At 41.7% G+C, this 19,314-nt stretch overlaps 2 protein-coding genes across 2 annotated transcripts in view; one reads left to right on the plus strand and one right to left on the minus strand.

Moving 5' to 3' along the window:
* Positions 1-221: 221 nt before the first annotated feature.
* On the minus strand, positions 222-8,482 carry LOC138777289 (uncharacterized protein C8orf76-like). Its single transcript, XM_069956279.1, has 6 exons — positions 8,285-8,482; positions 8,057-8,152; positions 5,742-5,885; positions 4,598-5,016; positions 2,261-2,393; positions 222-889 (listed from the first exon to the last, which is right to left on the minus strand). Exons 1-6 carry the CDS (start codon positions 8,384-8,386, stop codon positions 731-733), a joined length of 1,053 nt encoding a protein of 350 aa, XP_069812380.1. The 5' UTR covers positions 8,387-8,482; the 3' UTR covers positions 222-730.
* Positions 8,483-8,577: 95 nt separating this feature from the next.
* LOC138777288 (multiple inositol polyphosphate phosphatase 1-like) overlaps positions 8,578-19,314 on the plus strand; it is a 30,243-nt gene continuing 19,506 nt past the window's right edge. The window contains exons 1-5 of the mRNA XM_069956278.1: positions 8,578-8,646; positions 10,790-11,496; positions 12,070-12,267; positions 12,903-13,003; positions 16,535-16,668. Of these exons, the coding sequence (XP_069812379.1) occupies positions 10,878-11,496; positions 12,070-12,267; positions 12,903-13,003; positions 16,535-16,668 (1,052 nt within the window). The 5' untranslated portion in view covers positions 8,578-8,646; positions 10,790-10,877. The remainder of the gene's footprint in view (positions 8,647-10,789; positions 11,497-12,069; positions 12,268-12,902; positions 13,004-16,534; positions 16,669-19,314) is intronic.

Consider the following 19,314-nt stretch of genomic DNA (forward strand, 5'->3'; position numbering starts at 1 on the left):
AACTCTTCCTATGTACCAGAATCAGCAGGTCTGGCCTCTATTTGCACCTAGATCAGACAGTACACAAGGGTAAGCCATTCTTATACTGGGGTAGGAGAGTTCATATAAGCCCCCACACCAATTATCTGGAACATTAAACTGCTCTTTCCATGTTTCACATTCATTTAACTGAGAAAAAAAAAATGTATAGAACGTTGGGGAAAAAATTTATACTGATGAAATAATAGAAGAATCTGGCTTTATTAAAAATAACTCTTTTTAAAAAAAAAAAATAACAGTCCATATCTTACAGACTTTCATCGACCCCAAAACAGTTAAATTGTGCAGCTCCAATCTTCTTACAAGATATTCTTCTTTTATGGCTTGCGTAGGGTCTCATCTCATTCATCCTTGTATGAAGACTATTCAGACTTATACATCCAAGGAGCTCTTATTGCACTCTGTGTTGTTGAATATAGCAAAAGCTTTTAAACCAAAGTCTGGTAAAGGAGTTGTATTAAGTACTCCAATAAAAGTTGGTTGGAAAAAGTGGCACAGGCATAATCATAGCATCTTTTTACATTTATCATCCCGCAATTCAGATGTCATGTGGGTAACTGGGTGGGTAACGCAGCCACACATAATTCTATACATATACATCTGCAATGCGACATTTGACATAGTCCACAGCGTAGATTTCTGTTAGCCATATATTCTTGCTCACAGACAGTCTGGATGCTGTTGTCCATTTTTACTCACTGACCTTTAGAAGGGAGTTTATTTTCTGAAACCATTTGTCTATGAACTCTGTATCAGAAGGCATTATAAAGGAGGTCAATGCCTGAGTAGTTTTTGTGTCAGTCTGTCCCTCCTCCTTTGTTCTTTCCGCTAAAAGATCTTCACCCATTACCTAAAAAGTAAAGAAAAATGTCATCATTAATGTTGAATGGTTACAAAAAAAATTCAATGAATAAAGAGCATGAATTAAAAGGGACTCAATCTGCACATTTGTGCTGATTAGGCTTTCAGAAAAGCTGCACAGACCTTGCAGCCGGGTCTAATATGGTGTCGGGGTTCTGGGCTCCGTAGACTTTGTCAGGTAAAAGGCTTTCTAATCCCGCACATGAGGCAGGGGGAGAGCTGTTAACTAGTCATCTGGGCTGGACTAGTCATGGCTCTCTGTTCTGTCAGTGTGATCTGTGTGGTGATTGACAGGCAAGGAGGCCAGTTAGCGATTATCATCATGGAAAACAGGACAGGGGACAGATTACCTATGCATGCTCCCCCACCAGATATATACACCTTTAGGCTATGTTCACACTACGTATGTTTGAGGCTGTATAGCAACCAAAACAAGGAGTGGATTGAAAACACAGAAAGGCTCTGTTCACATAATGTTGTAATTGAGTGGATGGCCGTCATTTAATGGCAAATATTTGCTGTTATTTTAAATCAACGGCTGTTATATTGAAATAATGGAAGTTATTTACCGTTATATGGCGGCCATCCACTCAATTTCAACATTGTGTGGACAGAGCCTTTCTGTGTTTTCAATCCACTCCTGGTTTTGGTTGCTATGAGGACCTGACATGAGGACCAAATACAGCCTCAAATATACATAGTGTGAACCCAGCCTTAGGCTGGGTTCACACTACGTATATTTCAGTCAGTATTGTGGTCCTCATATTGCAACCAAAACCAGGAGTGGATTAAAAACACAGAAAGGATCTGTTCACACAATGTTAAAATTGAGTGGATGGCCGCCATATAACAGTAAATAACTGCCATTATTTCAATATAACAGCCGTTGTTTTAAAATAACAGCAAATATTTGCCATTAAATGGTGGCCATCCACTCAATTTCAACATTGTGTGAACAGAGCCTTTCTGTGTTTTTAATCCACTCCTGGTTTTGGTTGCAATATGAGGACCACAATACTGACTGAAATATACGTAGTGTGAACCCAGCCTTAGGGTACAAACACACACGGCATATACGCTGCGTATTTACTGCTGTGTATACGCTGTGTGTGTTTGTACCCTTAGAGGCTGTATCTAGTGGCAGCAGACAATAACAAAGAGGCAGCACAGGAAATAGTTTAGGAGTGTTTTACAAACTCCATTTTCCTATCTTCAAGATAAAATATGATCTTTTTGATCAGAATACCTCTTTAAAAGAAGAAACTGTGCAGACAGGATAAACTTTTGAAAGCCGCAAACTCATTGGTGGTTATGAGCCCCTTTATATACTAACAGAGAGGATAAAGCTTGGACACCTTACCTCCACTAAGAGCATTTTATGTTCTTCTAGTAATCCAGATGTTTCCAATTGTTTTTCTATTTGCTCCTGTGTCTTCAGATTTTTTTCCAGTACAAATGACGCATGCTGGGGCTGGATGAATTGTAGGAGAAGCCTGTGAAAATATCAATCAATGATGAGATCTGTTTTGCAGTAACACTACCACGGCTCAGTTTCTGCATGATAACTTACATCTTAAGGGCTGGGTTCACACTACGTATATTTCAGGCAGTATTGTGGTCCTCATATTGCAACCAAAACCAGGAGTGGATTAAAAACACAGAAAGGATCTGTTCACACAATGGTGAAATTGAGTGGATGGCCGCCATATAACGGTAAATAACTGCCATTATTTCAATATAACAGCCGTTGTTTTAAAATATGCTGTTATATGTAATATGTGCCATTAAATGGCGGCCATCCACCCAATTTCACCATTGTGTGAACAGATCCTTTCTGTGTTTTCAATCCACTCCTGGTTTTGGTTGCAATATGAGGACCACAATACTAACTGAAATATACGTAGTGTGAACCCAGCCTAAGGCTGGGTTCACACACAGTATATTTCAGGCAGTATTTGGTCCTCATGTCAGGTCCTCATTGCAACCAAAACCAGGAGTGATTGAAAACACAGAAAGGCTCTGTTCACATAATTTTGTAATTGAGTGGATGGCCGTCTTTTAATGGCAAATATTTGCTATTATTTTAAACGGCGGTTATATTGAAATAATGGCAGTTATTAACCGTTATATGGCGGCCATCCACTCAATTTTAACATTGTGTGAACATAGCCTTTCTGTGTTTTCAATCCACTCCTGGTTTTGGTTGCAATGAGGACCTGAGATGAGGACCAAATACTGCCTGAAATATACTGTTTGTGAACCCAGCCTAACAGACATTTAATAACTAAAATCTAATAAGGTCCAATTAAAATGTCCTTGCCTTGGGTCTCTGAAGTCTGTGACAACTACCAAACTACACCCACCCACCAGCTATTGGTGGCCTACAGGGAGAAGCAATGTGGTGCTATACTTGCTGTCTTCACTAACAGGAGAAATACTGCATAAAACATTGTACATAATATATTACTGTAATCAGCTTCTCTGTCACTTGCTGGGCAGCATAAACCTAGCTATAGATTTCCATTAATACAATGTTCTTTAAAGGAGTACTGAATAACTGATGTACAATGTTATACTTAGTGCAAGGCCTTAAGGAACATTGCAAGGCTTCTATCTTTTGAAGTATGAAATAAGTCATGCTCTGAGGTGTGGGTTTACCCTGGAATGTTCCTTTAAGACATAGTTCAATTCAATGGACCATTAGGGTACAAACCCACTTGACGTATTTGCTGCGTGAATCAGTCTTAAAAATAAGCAGGCAAAACGCAGGTTGGCTTTATACAATTGTTCTGTGTTAAAATACGCAATTGCGTATTTTTGAAGCGTGAAGCTTGTTGTTAGCAAAGCATCAGTTGTTAACAACCTGTGCGAAAAACGCATGTAGCTTCACGCTTCAAAAATACGCAATTGCGTATTTTAACACAGAACAATTGTACAAAGCCAACCTGCGTTTTGCCTGCTTATTTTTAAGACTGATTCACGCAGCAAATACGTCAAGTGGGTTTGTACCCTTACAGACAAATAAAAGTAAAATACTAAAGGAGACGTATGCAAAAATATATTTCAAATTATTTTATTTTAGATGATCTGTAAATAGCAAACCCCATATCTGGCACTGTGTTGAAAATGGAAAAAAGGCTATATAGAGCTTCCATTTACTTGGCCTCAATCTTAACTAGTGTTGAGCCTGTCCTGTCAAACTGTTTGGGTTCGGCAACATTCTGCGAACCCAAATGCCCGAGATCAGATTATAAAGAAAAGCCTGAGAATTCTTATATTTTCAAATCCATTCCTGGCTTTGGCTTCAAATCCTTGGCAGATAATCTGTCAGATAATCTTTCTATGTAAATGAACCCTTAGGGTTGCCAAGCATCTGGGGTTCAGACTATATACTGTTCTCAGTTTATAATACCGCACTAAAACAACCTTTCCCTACGTGCTGGTCTGGGTGTTGCTAGTTGCAGAGAATGTGCTGCAGGGAAGCTTATGCAGTTTCTCAGTATAGATAAGATGTATGGAAAAAAGATGTATAAGAATAAAAAAAACTGCTTAAACAAGCATCTCTCATGTAATTTATTTTACACGCCCTACAAGTAACAGCCCAGTTGTTGGACAAAACTTACTTCAAAATAAGTGCACAATATGCTCTTACAGGTTTAGAACTAAAAGATTGTAATTTTGTTGCTTCTCTATATACCTGGCTCTAATAGAGGAGGCACACGACCACATCCACAGCGGCTCTCTGTTTTTGCAGGTAGTCAATGATGAAGTCTCTCTTTCATCATGTTGCCTGAATACTACGTTGTCATCTCTGGTCACAGAGGAGTCTATTGTTCTAGCAATATCATTTATACATTGCTGTGTTCCCAGTGATCCCTGAGAGTGTTGGCTGAATCTATTGGAGCTCTGTGATGGTTCCTTGCAACTAGTGGTAGCAAGAAAAAGTCTCTTGTAAGATTCAGCCAGAGAAATCCAGAACTGTGAATTGAAAGGATGCAAAGAAATCAGTTGCTGCAGACAAGACACTTCTTCTTGTAGATTCCCCAAATAGTTGTGAATAGTTGCTTGAAGATGTAAGGCCCCAGTCAGGTGATCTGTGTTACTAACCCCCTTTGCCTAAAAAAAAAAAAAAAAAAAAAATATTTGTACTTACACCGACAATTTCATAACATTGTACAATACAGCCTTTAATGCTACAGGTTTCAGTTACTGGAAATACATCCACAGTATATAATATATCAGACAAGACCTGATATTATCTAGATCCCACAAGGGATAAGTTGTGAAAGGGTCTGCCTTACAGAAACCTTACCCAATACTAGCTACAGGCTGTGTTTGTTATTGCAGTAAAGCAACAGTGACTTGAATAAAGCAAAGCTATACATAAAAAAGGCTTTTACAACCCCATTAATAATATACTGCCTGCTTTTTTGAAGCTTTTTATTGTGGCTTACATTAAATAGCTTTGACTTTAAAGGGTATTCTACTCAGGTAAAATACATGCTAAATCATTGGCCTCTCTGAGACTAACAATTAATTCCATACATGTCATTTTCTGCCTCCTTCCCCCAGTTCTGAGTCTGTTACTTTGTCCTGAAAACACAGACAACTGCTGTTCACTGTCTCTCTTCTCAGAAGGGAGGAGGAGACAAAACATCTTCAGATGTCTTCAGCAGAAAGCAGCAGGCTCAGAATTGGGGGAAGAAGGCAGAAAAAGGTAATGACAACTATGGAATGAATTGTTAGCCTTCAGGAGAAGGGGGGGGGGATTATTCAACATGTATTTACCTGAATGGAATAACCCTTTAATGTGTTTCTATTTTTTTTTTTATATAAATTACCAGCATTTCTGTAATCTCCAAAGCTTCTTTATGTCTTCCCAAACGTATCAAACAGCGTGCCTGACTTTCCAGGACATCTCTTCTCATAGCATTGTTAGCCGGGGGTATAAGGGCATAGCAGCCAGTGTATTCATTAAATGCTTTCTAAAAGGAAAGGAGAAATGACCTTTTTTGGATTAATGGTTATAACTTCACATACAATCAATATGCAATCGTGCAAAACATGTAGTGCCATAGTACAATATAGGCCAATAATTACAGCAACTTAATTACGGCAACTGTAATGCCTGGGGCCTTATCAAAATCATGGCCTATTCTCAGGATAACGTATCAATATTAGACAGGCAGAACAGCCTCTTAAATGTTTATCAGCGGTCTTAAAGGGGTTATCCAGTGCTGCAAAAAAATGGCCACTTTCTTTCAGAGACAACATGACTCTTGTTTCCAGTTCAGGTGCGGTTTGCAATTAAGCTCCATTCACACAAACTGGAGACAAGAGTGGGGCTGTCTCTGGAAGAAAGTGGGCATGTTTTTGTAGCACTGAATAACCCCTTTAACTAAATCACCATTTACTTTTAGTGGCAATAGTGCAAGGTACAGCAGCTTCGTCGAGTCTACTTGAATGGGACAATACTGCTGTGCTTTACACCACCTCTACTAAGAGCAATACAGGTACAAGTGCTGGTAAACACTGGAGAGACTGCGACACTCACAGAAGCACTGCGGCCCCTTTACACAGATAACTGTGCAAGAGGTTGGACGCCTGCCAATCTAATATTCATAGCTTTATTGCCTCTGACACCGAAATAGCCAGTGAGGATGAATGGGGGGGATCCTTTTTTTCTCCATTCATCCTCATCCTCATCATCCAGTGACGTGTCTGGGGGTAGCGTAGCGTACGCTGCCCCCCCAGACACGTCTTTTCCGCCAGTACCGTCCCAATTAGAGATGACGGTATGGCGTGAAATTCTACAAACTCTGTGAGCGTACCTCAGGGTACACTTACAGATTTAGGGTGCGGAGATGACATGTGCGGAGACGCGCGCCTGCATCAGTCCGCCGACAGGTGCCAGCTGCGGAATGCACAAAGGGTTATCCTTCGCGATTCCGCAGTGTGCACGTACCCTTAGAGTGTATGAAGGAAGGGACACCCGAATCCAGCCCCCAGATGCCCCCCCCCATCCTCGGAGTTAGTGGTGAGATCGTTCGGGAACTGATCTTCCCACTGCTGGATAAAGGTTACCACCTGTACGGGGATAACTTTTATACCAGCACCCCCTTTTCCGGTCCCTCGCTGCCCGAGCTACTGTAGCTTGTGGCACGATCCGAAAATATCAGAAGCAGTAATAGAGCCCTAATATTTAGCAGCCATGGAGCGGACCCAGCGCTTCTGGATATGAAGGACCCCGTATCGCACCAGGACAACATTTTCCAGGTGACGTCCCGCACACAGGAGAACGGGTGATCCCAGAAGAAGTGGGGGCAACACACAGCGGTTTATTGTTTTGGAATGCGTGTCGAGGGGGGGGGGGGCAGACATAACTTTGCATGGGGCAAAGACCGCCCCTGAGCTTATCCTGCGGATAGGTCACCAGATTTATAAGGCTGGATAACCCTTTAAAACTTGTAAGGAACACATCTGATACATTTAATAAGTGCATTTAAAAAAAAAGGCAAAAACAAGACGGTCTGCCTTTTGCCTTTAACAGGCTCCCGACCACTCTTAGATCCCCCTATACTTACGTGATCCCGCCGGGTCCTGCTTTTTGAGGCGGTCGGGTCACAGAGATTTCAGCGCCCGAAGCGCGCACTGAGAGATGAGTCCAATGCTCATAGAGAATGGCGGAGCATTGGACTCCCCATTCATTCTCTATGGGCATATGACTCTGCTGTCAGCGCGCGCCGGGCTTCGGGCGCTGAAATCTCTGTGACCCGAACACCTCAGGAAGCGGGACCCGGCGGGATCACGTAAGTATAGGGGGATCTAACAGGGGGTCGGGAGCCTGTCACCCCGACACGGGGGGTGACAGGTGTCCTTTAAGAGTTTTATCCAAGTTCTGCAGCCCCAGCTAATCAAATACCGAACGTTCGGGATCGAATCGACTCGAACCTGAGCCCGGTTTGCCTATCTCTAAATATTACCTGAATCACAGTTACCCATCCACCACCTATTATGCCAAGTGTCAATAAAGTTCTGATGATGATAGAAGGGGTGCTCTAAAACCACCATGACAGCTCATCCCTCTCCAGGCCAGAGCTGAATATCATGGCTGTGGATTCATTCCTCCTCCAATGATAGATACTTGTTTCCATACCTCAAACTCCTCCTGTCTGTATGAGAAGTCGGCTCTGAACTTCCATATGGTGTGAACTTCAGCCAAGTCATCACTGCTCACATCTTCCATAAACCACTGAGGAGAAAAGAAAAAAACAAAAGAGACATAAGAAGTAAATAAATAATAATAATAATAATAATAATAGTAATAAACAGTCTTAGTGGCCCATGTCTCCAGGATGGACATATCCCTGCTCACAGCCAATACCTGCGGCTCGCACTTCTTAGCGGTATATGTCAGCCCTCTCTGACCCGTACGCTCCCGGGTTTCCGAAAACACAGAATCCTCAAAGCAAAAATCACACTCCATGTTCCCTCCGACCCTAATTCACCCTTGCACCATAGTGTCCATCAGTAAACACCGTTCGTACGGAAACAGAGCAAAGCGAAAAGGTTCCCACAAGTCTTGACTGTGCGCATGTACACTGAAGGACGAGCGCAAGCGTAAGCGCTCGGAATCAAACCGCGCATGCTCTGTATGTGAAGCCGAAGTTGCGCTGCATGTGCGCATGAGCGCGTGCTTTCCATAGAAAGTTGCAGAGCTGTCATAGAAGCTGTAGAATCCGGCCGGTGAGTGGCTTGTGTGCTCTCTGTATGAGACTGCGAGTTGTTGTTGTTATTGAGTAGGTTGTAAGTATTTAGTAGGGAGCTGTGGGTTATTATTACATTCTTATTGTTGCTTCATTTGTAGCTGGTCAGAGTTGTATGATTCCCAGCATGCTCCAGCTATGTCATTCCTGTGGCTTTTATCTTCATACATATTTACATTTCCTTCTCAATGATAAGTATTATAGATGGTATTCTCTATATAGTTTTATATATATATAAATAAAATTGTTTTTAGGTAACTATCCTACAATTATCTCCCAACTATAAAACAATGAAAAGTGGGGTGATTCCTGTGGCGTACACTGCGCCCCTCAGATTATAGCTCTAACCCCCCTTAGTGTCGCTGTGCAGGCGCTGCTGCTCTATTACAGCGGCTCCTTCATATTTAGGACTGGAGGCATAGAGCAGTGTTCCCCAACCTGTGGCTCTCCTGCAGTTGGAAAACTACAACTCAAAGCATGCTGGGAGTTGTAGTTTTGCAACAGCTGGAGAGCCGCAGGTTGGGGAACGTGGTATAGAGAGTGACTTTCTTTCACTTTATGCACAAATTTGCCAAAAAATAAAAAATAAAATGTGGCATGTTCTATCAGACTTCATATGTATAAGGATTGTCAGGATTTTTTTTTCCAGCTGTGTATGGATCTATACTAACTCCATGGCAATGTTTACACCCAAGGACCCTAACAATGTAAATAATAATAATAATCCCTTTGTTTTTCTGTTGCTAACCTATTCTGCAGTGCTGTACAGCGCTTGTCATCATTTGACCCCAGCACTCCAGCATTGCAGGGTAACATTGTTAACCACTATAGGTCCGCATTGTTGCCCTGCAGTGCTGGAGTGCTGGGTTCACATCCTATGAGGACATCTGCATGGACTTGTGTGGATGTGCTGGGAGCTAACCTACTTTGTATGTCATGCAGCCTGACTGGTTTTACAGCGTGACTTCACTGTTGAGGGATACTGGAGCAGCAGTTCCCCTGCATGTTATTAGTCAGGGGGTACTTAGCGGTTTGGTGCTCAAACGTCCCGCCTACCCTCAGCGTGGCTGCTCTGGATATTGTCACTTGTTCCACATTAGGTAGAGGCGGTCATACTCATTAGTGAAAAGTTGCTGAACTTGTTATAGGTGGGACTGTTTAATTATCTGCTGTTTATTTAGAGTGCCACTCACTGCCCTACAAATGCATTATATAACTGAGATGGAGGAATGGTGCTGGGGGAACTGCTGTCACATCCAGCTCTGCTGCTTCAGCCTCCACACTCACCAACTCAGGACACATTCCCTCAGCCGAGGGGCCTATTTTGGGGGGCTCAGTGGAATCTGTCTAAGACTAGGAAGCCAACTATTCAGCCTGAGGGAAGAGGTGGCTCAATGTGGCATCTCTGTACAAGTAAATAAAAGCAGGGGCTTTACCAACTGTGCACATACCTAGGGGGCTCCAAGGGCCAAGTTGGGGATGAATACGATAGGGTCATAGAAAAGAAAAATAACAGATGAACAGTAGAGATGAGCGAACCTCGAGCATGCTTGAGTCGATCCGAACCCGATCGTTCGGCATTTGATTAGCGGTGGCTGCTGAAGTTGGATAAAGCCCTAAGGCTATGTGGAAAACATGGATATAGTCATTGGCTGTATCCATGTTTTCCAGACAACCTTAGAGCTTTATCCAAGTTCAGCAGCCCCAGCTAATCAAATACCGAACGTTCGGGTTCGGATCGACTCGAACCCGAACCCGGTTCACTCATCTCTAGTGAACAGCTAAATCTGCTTCCTGGACAGAAATGGACATCAAGCAGCTTGAATATCTCCATGCCATCCGTCACCCTTTACAGAGTGGAAGAAGTCAAGACTCATTTACTTAAAGGGGTATTCTTATTATAGGCAGTTATTTCCCTCGCCACAGAATAGGGGGGAACTAGCAGATTGGTGGGGATCTGAGCTTCCATAATGGGCCATTCCTGATAAAAGGACAGATGTCCTTTCTACTGATCTAGAGAATGCAGGGCAGAGGTAGTTGTCTCCTATTGTGTTAAAAAGCTGATCTTACCTGGTGCATTAATGTTGATATTTAATCGATGTCCTCTTTTTTATCATTTGTAGAAGTATCCATAAATGGGTCGAGCTCCTGTTCTGTGGCTGTGAAGGCATAACAAACCTTTTCCCTCTCCAGTAGCATCCTTTTCCCACCATGATATCTGTACTCTACACATATAGAAAATGTGCCCCCAAAGCCACCCAGATCCTCCTAATCTCAATGACATGCTTCTGCAGTGCTGGAGGGCTGGAGGCCGTCATCAATGAGTCACCAAAATTAGCCTCTTACTTTGGAACCAAGACCAGATATGAAGAAGTCAATCCTTTTCTCCTGGCAAACCCCCTGTTGGTTACAAGGAAACAGGATCTTCTGCCAAATACTTGCACTCCTCTCCAAATAGTCTCTGTCATTAGGCATGGGACACGGTACCCTACCAAAAAACAAATAAAGAAGCTAAAGAAAATGTATAACCTAATTGAAGAAAGTACAAGCAACTCTGAGCTGGTGAAGGAGCTGCAGAGCTGGAACATGTGGTATGAAGACTGGATGGATGGGCAACTGGTGAAGAAGGGAGAGGTGGACATGAAGAACCTGGCATATAGACTGGCCTCTCTCTTCCCTTCCCTGTTCACTTCTGACAAACTCCTTAAATGTAAAATGTCTTTTACCACCAGTTCTAAGCATCGATGTGTTGACAGCACAAAAGCTTTTATCAATGGACTGGCACACACTTACCTCAGACTCCCTCTACCGACTGAAGAAGAATTGGAAAGTAAGTCAAACTGCTGCTTATTAGCTATAAAATACCCCCTATCTTTTCATATAGCTATGTTGGTTTCTTCTCTCATCTGTACTGACCCTGAGTACGCTAAAGAAGAAGTGCTGCTTCTCTAGAGTATTTCCATAGTGTGTATACTCAATGGTACTGCTAAGCGGCATCCCCTTCTCAGGTTATTCCCAGCCAGCCACTTTGCAGGAATGCAGCTATGTTCTCATCAATGAGGTCATATCCCCACACAGCCGGGTGGCAGCGACCATGGCTTTGGGGGGAACTCATAGAAGAGGATGCAGCAGTAAACTAGAACAGTAAACTATGATCGTACAGATCATAAAGTGATGTCATATCCTTGTAATATGGTAAGACTGCTCCTTTAAATGATAAAAATAAATAAAAGTTAATGTGAAATATGACCCTGCTTTTATGAGGGTTACTAGAGAACAATACTGTTCCTATACAGCTACTTATTGGTGAATTCTTCATAAATGGCTTTGTACTTGATTACTTAACATTACTAGTGATTACTTCGTAAAGCAGTGGGATGCCTCCATTTATGTCTCTGAGCAGATGACTCGTGCAGAGCCCCTGTGGTCAATGACACTTTAATGCGTTTCTTTGATCACTGTGAGAAGTTTGTGGCCCAAGTAGAAGAGAATGACACAGCAACACGTGAAGTGGACAAGTTTAAGGAAGGTCCAGAAATGAAGAGAGTTCTGCAGAAAATTTCTAACCTCCTAAGCATCCCAGAGGATAAGCTAAATGCAGGTAAGTAAGAATACAGGGGGAAATGCAAAGTAACTGGCCATTCCATTTACTGTTGTGTATAACTGTAGACCAAAACGTCAGAATAAATCCAGATATAGCCCATTTTCAAATACTCTAACAGGAAGTTCTGAGTTAGCAGAGGGGTGGAGGGTAGGGGTGTTGGGCTCAGAAAGCAGTTATAAAGTGTGTGTGCCTCTCTATCTCTAGAGGGGATTGCCCATTGATTCAGTAGTACCTGTCTGAATCACCTGCAGGGGCGCTGTAGGGAAATTAAGCACCTGATGAAGAGTTCTCTGCCATGCCTCTTAAAGGGGTTATGCAGCATTAGAAAAACATGGCCTTTTTCTTCCAGGGACAACACAACTCTTGTCTCCAGTTCAGGTGTGGTTTGCAAATAAGCTTCATTCACTTCAATGGAGTTGCAAAACCCCACCCAAACTGGAGACAAGAGTGCTGCTGTCTCTGGAGGAAAGTGGCCATGTTTTTCTATTGCTGTTAAGGATTTACCGGACAGAACGTTATGGCTTCAGGGCTGTTTCGGTTCTTGTAAAATGACAGATAAAACTGCATCTTGGTGTGCTTTTAGCTGACCTGTAATCATCACAACATTGATTGTATTTCTCTTTCCATTGCAGATTTAATACAAGTGGCATTCTTTACCTGTTCATTTGAACTGGCCATCAACAATATTGTTAACTCACCTTGGTGCAGGCTGTTTGATGAGGAAGATGCTAAAGTAAGTTTCAGCGCATGCGCTCAGCTTAAGACTGAGTGAATTGTGTGAACTGACATGTTCTGTGGGGCCACTATTCAATGAATGGCGGCCGCAGAAAACTGACATGTCAGTTTTTCATGCGCCGAATGGAATCCCACCCGAAGCTTATACTATGTGTATACGCTCCGTCCAAGATTACATTCATTCCAATACAACATATATTTTGTATAAATCACGGTCGTTGTTGCAAATTGCAACAACGGCCGTGATTTATGCAAAACATACGTTGTGTGAACATGGCCTAAAGGGGTATTCCCATCTGGGCGTTTTATCCCCTATCCTTTGGATAGGAAATAACAAGCCAATCAGTGGTGTTCTGACTGCCCAGATCCCCAGGGATCCTAAAAACAGGGATGCAATTGCCCACAGTTTGGCACTCAGAGAGAATGCATTCCTGTTTTCATTGTGGGTATAGGCATTTAAACCCCAAGCTGAGATAATGGAGTAAGGTGGGAGAAAACCCACCGAAATGCGTTGCCGCAATAATATTCTTGATTGATGAATAAGCATGCTTTGGAAAAAGTTTGGATTCAGATTCATGGCTTAAGGGGTTTCGAGTGACCGGGAGGGGGAAAGGTTTGTTCATACAGCCTCTCCACTACAGTGGAGTAAGTTACGTGGTGTAAAAATATGGTTACATTTGCAGTTATGTATAAGTGGCGCAGTCTATGAGCACTAGTATATTTTTTTTCTATAAATTGCTTTCAGCCCAGATGGGAATACCCCTTTAACCCCTCGAAGACTGCCAAACATTTTAAAACATAAGACTGGTCCACATATTATTCAAAACAAACGGATCAGTACTCTATATCTCTGTACAAAATGTGCAAAAAGTGAAAAATTGTAAAAAAAAAAAAAAAAAAAAAAAAGTTCTAATGCGCATTAACCCCTAGACGACCCTGGACGTAGGGTTACGTCATGGAAGTCTGTCCCCAGACGACCCATGACGTAACCTTACGTCCTGGGTGTTTTTCCCGCTATGAAGCGCGCTCCGGAGCGGAGTGCGCTTCATAGCAGGTGGGGGCCGGCTGCAATCAGCAGCCGGGACCTCACCGGTAATGACACGCTGCAGCGACCGCGGCGTTTAAGTGTAAGTGACAGGGGGAGTCCCCTGTCACTTACCGATCGGGACCCCGTAGTGTGACTGCGGGGGTCCCGATCGTTGAAACGGACTGTCGGAGGTCTCTTACCTGCCTCCGTGCGGTCCGATCGGCGATCTGCTACACTGAGCCTGCACAGGCAGGCTCAATGAGCAGATCGCCGAGAACACTGATCAATGCTATGCCTATGGCATAGCAATGATCAGTGAAGAAATCAAACAAATGTATGTAGAAGTCCCCCAAAGGGACTTCAAAAGTGTAAAAAAAAAAAAAAAGTTCAAAACACTAACACACTACCCCAAAACCCCTCCCCCAATAAAAGTCTAAATCACCCCCCTTTCCCATTATATAAATAAAACATATAAAAATGAATAAATAGATAAACATATAATATACCGTAGCGTGCGTAATTGTCCGATCTATTAAAATATAACAAGGGTCATTGCGACCGGTAAACAGCGTACACGAAAAAAGGGGAAAAAGTGCGCAGATTACCGATTTTATGTTACATTATATATTAAAAAAAAATCAATAAAAGTGATCAAAACGTCCGATCTTCACAAATATGGTATTAATAAAAACTAGAGATCATGGCGGAAAAAATGACACCCCATACAGCCCCGTAGGTGAAAAAATAAAACCGTTATAAGCGTCACAATAGGCCCATTTTATTAATATTTAATTGCCAAAAAAAAGGATTTCATAAAAAAAAAATATATAACATTAGAGAATCTGTGTAACCTGCATATGGTTGTGTTCGGGCTGACCTATAGAATAATAGTATCATGTCACTGTTACCATATAGTGCATTACGTAGACACAGGAACCCCCCAAACGTTACCATATTGCATTCTTTCTTACGATTTCACCTATTTATATCTTCATAAATAATATATTTGGAATTCCATCATACATGTTATGGTAAAATGAATGACGCCATTACAAAGTACAACTATTCCTGTAAAAATCAAGCACTTACATGGCTTGTAGATAGAAAACTGAGAGTGCTAGAGCTCTTAGAAGGGGAGGAGGGAAAAACGAAAGCACTAAGATCAAAATTTGCGCGGTCCATTGGGTCATTTTGGGCCTGGTCCTCAAAGGGTTAAATTCCCCCAAAAAGTATCATCTTGTGTGCAGTTGCAGGAATTACCGGCTCCTAGTGGAGTCATATTAGCTCTGCAGAGAGTGTTGCAGTGACAAGCAACAGGGCTATTATATCTTTCCCTGTTACAGGTGAAATTGGCAGTAAGAAGAATGACCATGACCCTATGGAGACTCAGGCTATGTTCACACTGCGTATGATTCCGTCCGTAGTTTGTACGCCGCCGTACATGTGCAGCTGAAACTACGGGCTTGGGAAAAATAGACATGCGGCCGGATGCGTACGAACCGCGAACATACGCCCGTAGTACAGTTATGCTTCCCTAGCTTGATTCGAAGCGATCTGAGGCAGGTCATTTACTTGGAAATCTTCCCCCAGCCCCGTAAACCACACAGAACCTTTTGGATCGAAAAATCAAGTTCAATTTGGCTGAAATAAGTACTTCGTACGGGACCGCATGGAAATCCACAGCCGTGAGTTTCAACATTTCCGTCCTCAAACAATGGTCTTGTTCATTTTTCACGGCGTTGTATACGATCCGGCCGTAAGCTCATACGTAGTGTGCACTGTGCGGGCGTATATCGTATACTTTCAAGCGAACGCATCAACCTCAAAACTACGTGCGTATATTCGCGGTTCGCACTACGGACGGATTTATACACAGTGTGAACATAGCCTAAATGTGTAAAATTGAGCCTCCACTGAAACATGTCCTATATAAAAAGTGACTGTAAAGGAAAAGAGGCACAGTTTTAGCTAAATATAAAAGACTGACTGGGACAGGTTACCAATGTCAGTTTATTCTTGAAGAATAATCTCCATTAGGACATTTAGACTTTGTTAGGTTTCCCATTCTTTGAAGCCCCTGACTATGAACTAGAGTAGAAAAACACTCAGTATGATTAGTTCCCCAGCCAGGTAATTCATTTGAATAGCTGTATTTCCCCTTTCACCAGCAACAATAGCTGATTGACAGGAGTTAGAAAAGCCAACAAGTCCTTTAATATGCATAAGGCCTCATTCACACAGATTGCAGATTTCATCAGTATTTTCCATCAACATTTGCATGCTAAGTGAATCCTAACCATAGGAAATATAAAGTTACTTTCGTCTTTGTGTGTTTTAATGGAAATTTGCAAATGGAACACATGGAAAAAGTTCTTAAATTCTGAAATACATACCTCTTTTATAAATAAAAATTGCTGTGATTAAGTGATTCCTGTATAGTAAGTTAAATTGCTTAATAAGGAATGGTCCTATGAATAGTATATTTATTCACATCTACTCTAGGTCTTGGAATACCTCAATGACCTGAAACAATATTGGAAGCGGGGCTATGGATTTGATATCAACAGTCGATCCAGCTGTAACCTGTTCCAGCATATCTTCCAGCATTTAGACAATGCAGTCTCTGAAAGTAAAAGGTAGGTCCCGAGCAATTGTATCCGCTTTTCTTAACCACAGGATATTATGTCTCTTATAAGATGATTTGGATTTTTCCAAAGTTTTACATTTCTGATTATTTGTTTATCTCATTTAGTTACAGATTATTTTTTTCTTCAATCATATGGCAAACATACATTGTGCTTGTACTTGATATATTGTTTGTCTTGTCTTTTCTATGTATTTCTGTTTAGTTGAGACACCAATCATAACTAGAATCTGTTCATTGGCAAGTGTAAAGAAAAGAATATATATGCCAGTACCTCTATGGAAGTTCTAAGGCAGTGTTGGCATTTAATATCTGTTTTTTATATATCAGTAGGCCTCCAGTCACCTAACAAAGGCCAGAAATATGTCCTGTCCTGTGACTATAGTGATGTCACTACAGAGCATTGCCTAAATATTTATGAACAGGGCGGGCGGATCGGTGCACCGAGGGCATTATGTTACATTTGTGGAAGCACTCAGATTTTTGAGGACTTGGAGGGACATTTACTTAGGAGTCTAATATGTGGGACTATTCTAATGGGGATTGGTGTATATTTTGGTCCAATATTTTGTGACTGATTTATAAAATGTAGCACTGCCATAATTAATGTATCTAAGTAAAAAGGCACAGAAAAAGGTGCAAAAATGCTAAAATTGCGCAAGCATATTCATCTGATACTGACCAGACGTAGGCCTGCACCTGTTTGTGCGACTTTTTTAAAAGTCGCAAATGATAAATTGGGCACTAATCCCGGATTATCCAAACTTTTGGGTGAATACTCAAAACTGGCAGATTAAAAAAAAAGTTGCATGTAAAAAATATCCGCCCGTCGAATGCTGGTTCATAAATAGAACCTGAGTGAAAAATCCAATTATTTACGTAAAAATAGGCGCAAAGTCCTTGATAAATTCCCCCCTTGGACTTGTATTAATGATAGAAGGGATGGGACGGGACTGTGACAACCTCCTGTCACTATTTATTGTATAAATAGTATAGAATACTGTTATCGCCCCAGATTAGATTGCATCTGTTACATTATTTGTTACATGTTTAGCATTTTACTGTTTCTTACAATTTTTTTCACGTCCCTAATATGAGCTTTCAGACACTTTACCTGTTAACCTCAAGGTGGCAGCATGCTCTTTGAGATATTTTATATTATTTGACAGGTCTGAAGCTCCTTGTAAGAATTTGTATAACTTTGTTTTAGAGTTTTTTCTTATGTTTCCATTGCAGGTCACCTTTTTATCAATAAAGGGGTATGGACATGATACCATAGAATTATGCATTCAGGTCTATGTACAGAGTCAGTCTGTACATGGCTACCTGTACAGGTGTCGTCTATGTAGCAAACATCAAATTTATACTCTGCTAGCGTTTTATTTAAGGTTTTGTAAATTTAGAAGCCTATAATATATACATCACTAGCAAAATAGCGAGCCTGATTGCACCGGACCTCCCTTAACTAATAGTGAGAACTGTTTTGGTGTCACTTTTCACTGGCAGACTCGTCATCCTATACTGATACGTTAGCTGTTTGTCACAAGCCGTTATACATTCTATCTCTAACAGACAGAAACTATTGCTAAGCCTGCATAATGCAGATAAGCAAAAACCGCACAGGAAGGTTGCGATACAATCAGATAGGTCTTTTTAAAGAAACAGAAAACATAAAGGGGGAGATTTATCAAACATGATGTAAAGTGAAACTGGCTCAGTTACCCCTAGCAACCAATCAGATTCCACCTTTCATTCCTCACAGACTCTTTGGAAAATGAAAGGTGGAATCTGATTGGTTGCTAGGGGCAACTGAGCCAGTTTCACTTTACACCATGTTTGATAAATCTCCCCCAAAGTCTACAGCTAGTAAAAGTCCTCAGGACTGGAAGTATGGGAGCCAGCTTCAGGGTCCATTAGAAGTACTACTGTCAGATATAGGGTCTACTGTGCAGTGTGAATGCTGGACATTGTATGTAGGGGGTAGTTAGCATGCGTGTGGTTTATGGGGCATCTTTGATTGGCATTTTAAAGAAAAGTCGATGCATGTACTTATGAAAGGCATTCATGGCTCCTTGATTGTAATTGGTGTTGGCTCCGTCGCCTGCAGTACCATGTTAGCTGCACATCAGGCACAGAGAGCATGTACGTGGGTCTTATGGGGACATCCCTTCCATATGCTTATGCAAATATGCACCATGTAATAAAAACATTTTGGTTTTAAACGGATTAAATGAGTATGATCCAGTGAAGGTTTATGCCCTTGACTTGCAAAGTATAGCACCACCTAGTGTACATAGTGTGTAGTAATGTGCTCATTAACCTAATGAACTAAGTCCAGGTGGACACACGTTTAGTCTTTCCCCCATAACCAGATCATTTTAAACAAGATGCATTGTTTACTGCAAAAGTGCTAGGAGAAATATCTTAATGCTTTACAGTTTTAAGACATAATCCAAGTCTCTGGGAACAGTTTGTGGTTTGCCCTTTCCTGCCTGTGCCCCAGTGCTCCAACTACGAGTGTGATAACATCTAGCCAAAACTTTCCAACACGGCTGGTCAATTCTATCAAGCAATGTGTGGTTTGTTTTTCAATTTAAAACTGGGATTAGATCCAAAAGTTCACAACGTCAAAAAAGTT

This window comes from Dendropsophus ebraccatus, unplaced genomic scaffold (genome assembly GCF_027789765.1).
Source record: "Dendropsophus ebraccatus isolate aDenEbr1 unplaced genomic scaffold, aDenEbr1.pat pat_scaffold_551_ctg1, whole genome shotgun sequence".
NCBI lineage: Eukaryota > Metazoa > Chordata > Amphibia > Anura > Hylidae > Dendropsophus > Dendropsophus ebraccatus.

Excerpts from the sequence above, each read along its gene's own strand:
- LOC138777289 (XM_069956279.1), bottom strand. The coding sequence starts at position 8,386 with ATGGAGTGTGATTTTTGCTTTGAGGATTCTGTGTTTTCGGAAACCCGG. Across the intron at positions 8,153-8,284 it reads CTAAGAAGTGCGAGCCGCAG|TGGTTTATGGAAGATGTGAG; the intron begins GTATTGGCTGTG and ends TTTTCTCCTCAG. Across the intron at positions 5,017-5,741 it reads TGGAGATTACAGAAATGCTG|GCAAAGGGGGTTAGTAACAC; the intron begins GTAATTTATATA and ends TTTTTTTTTTAG.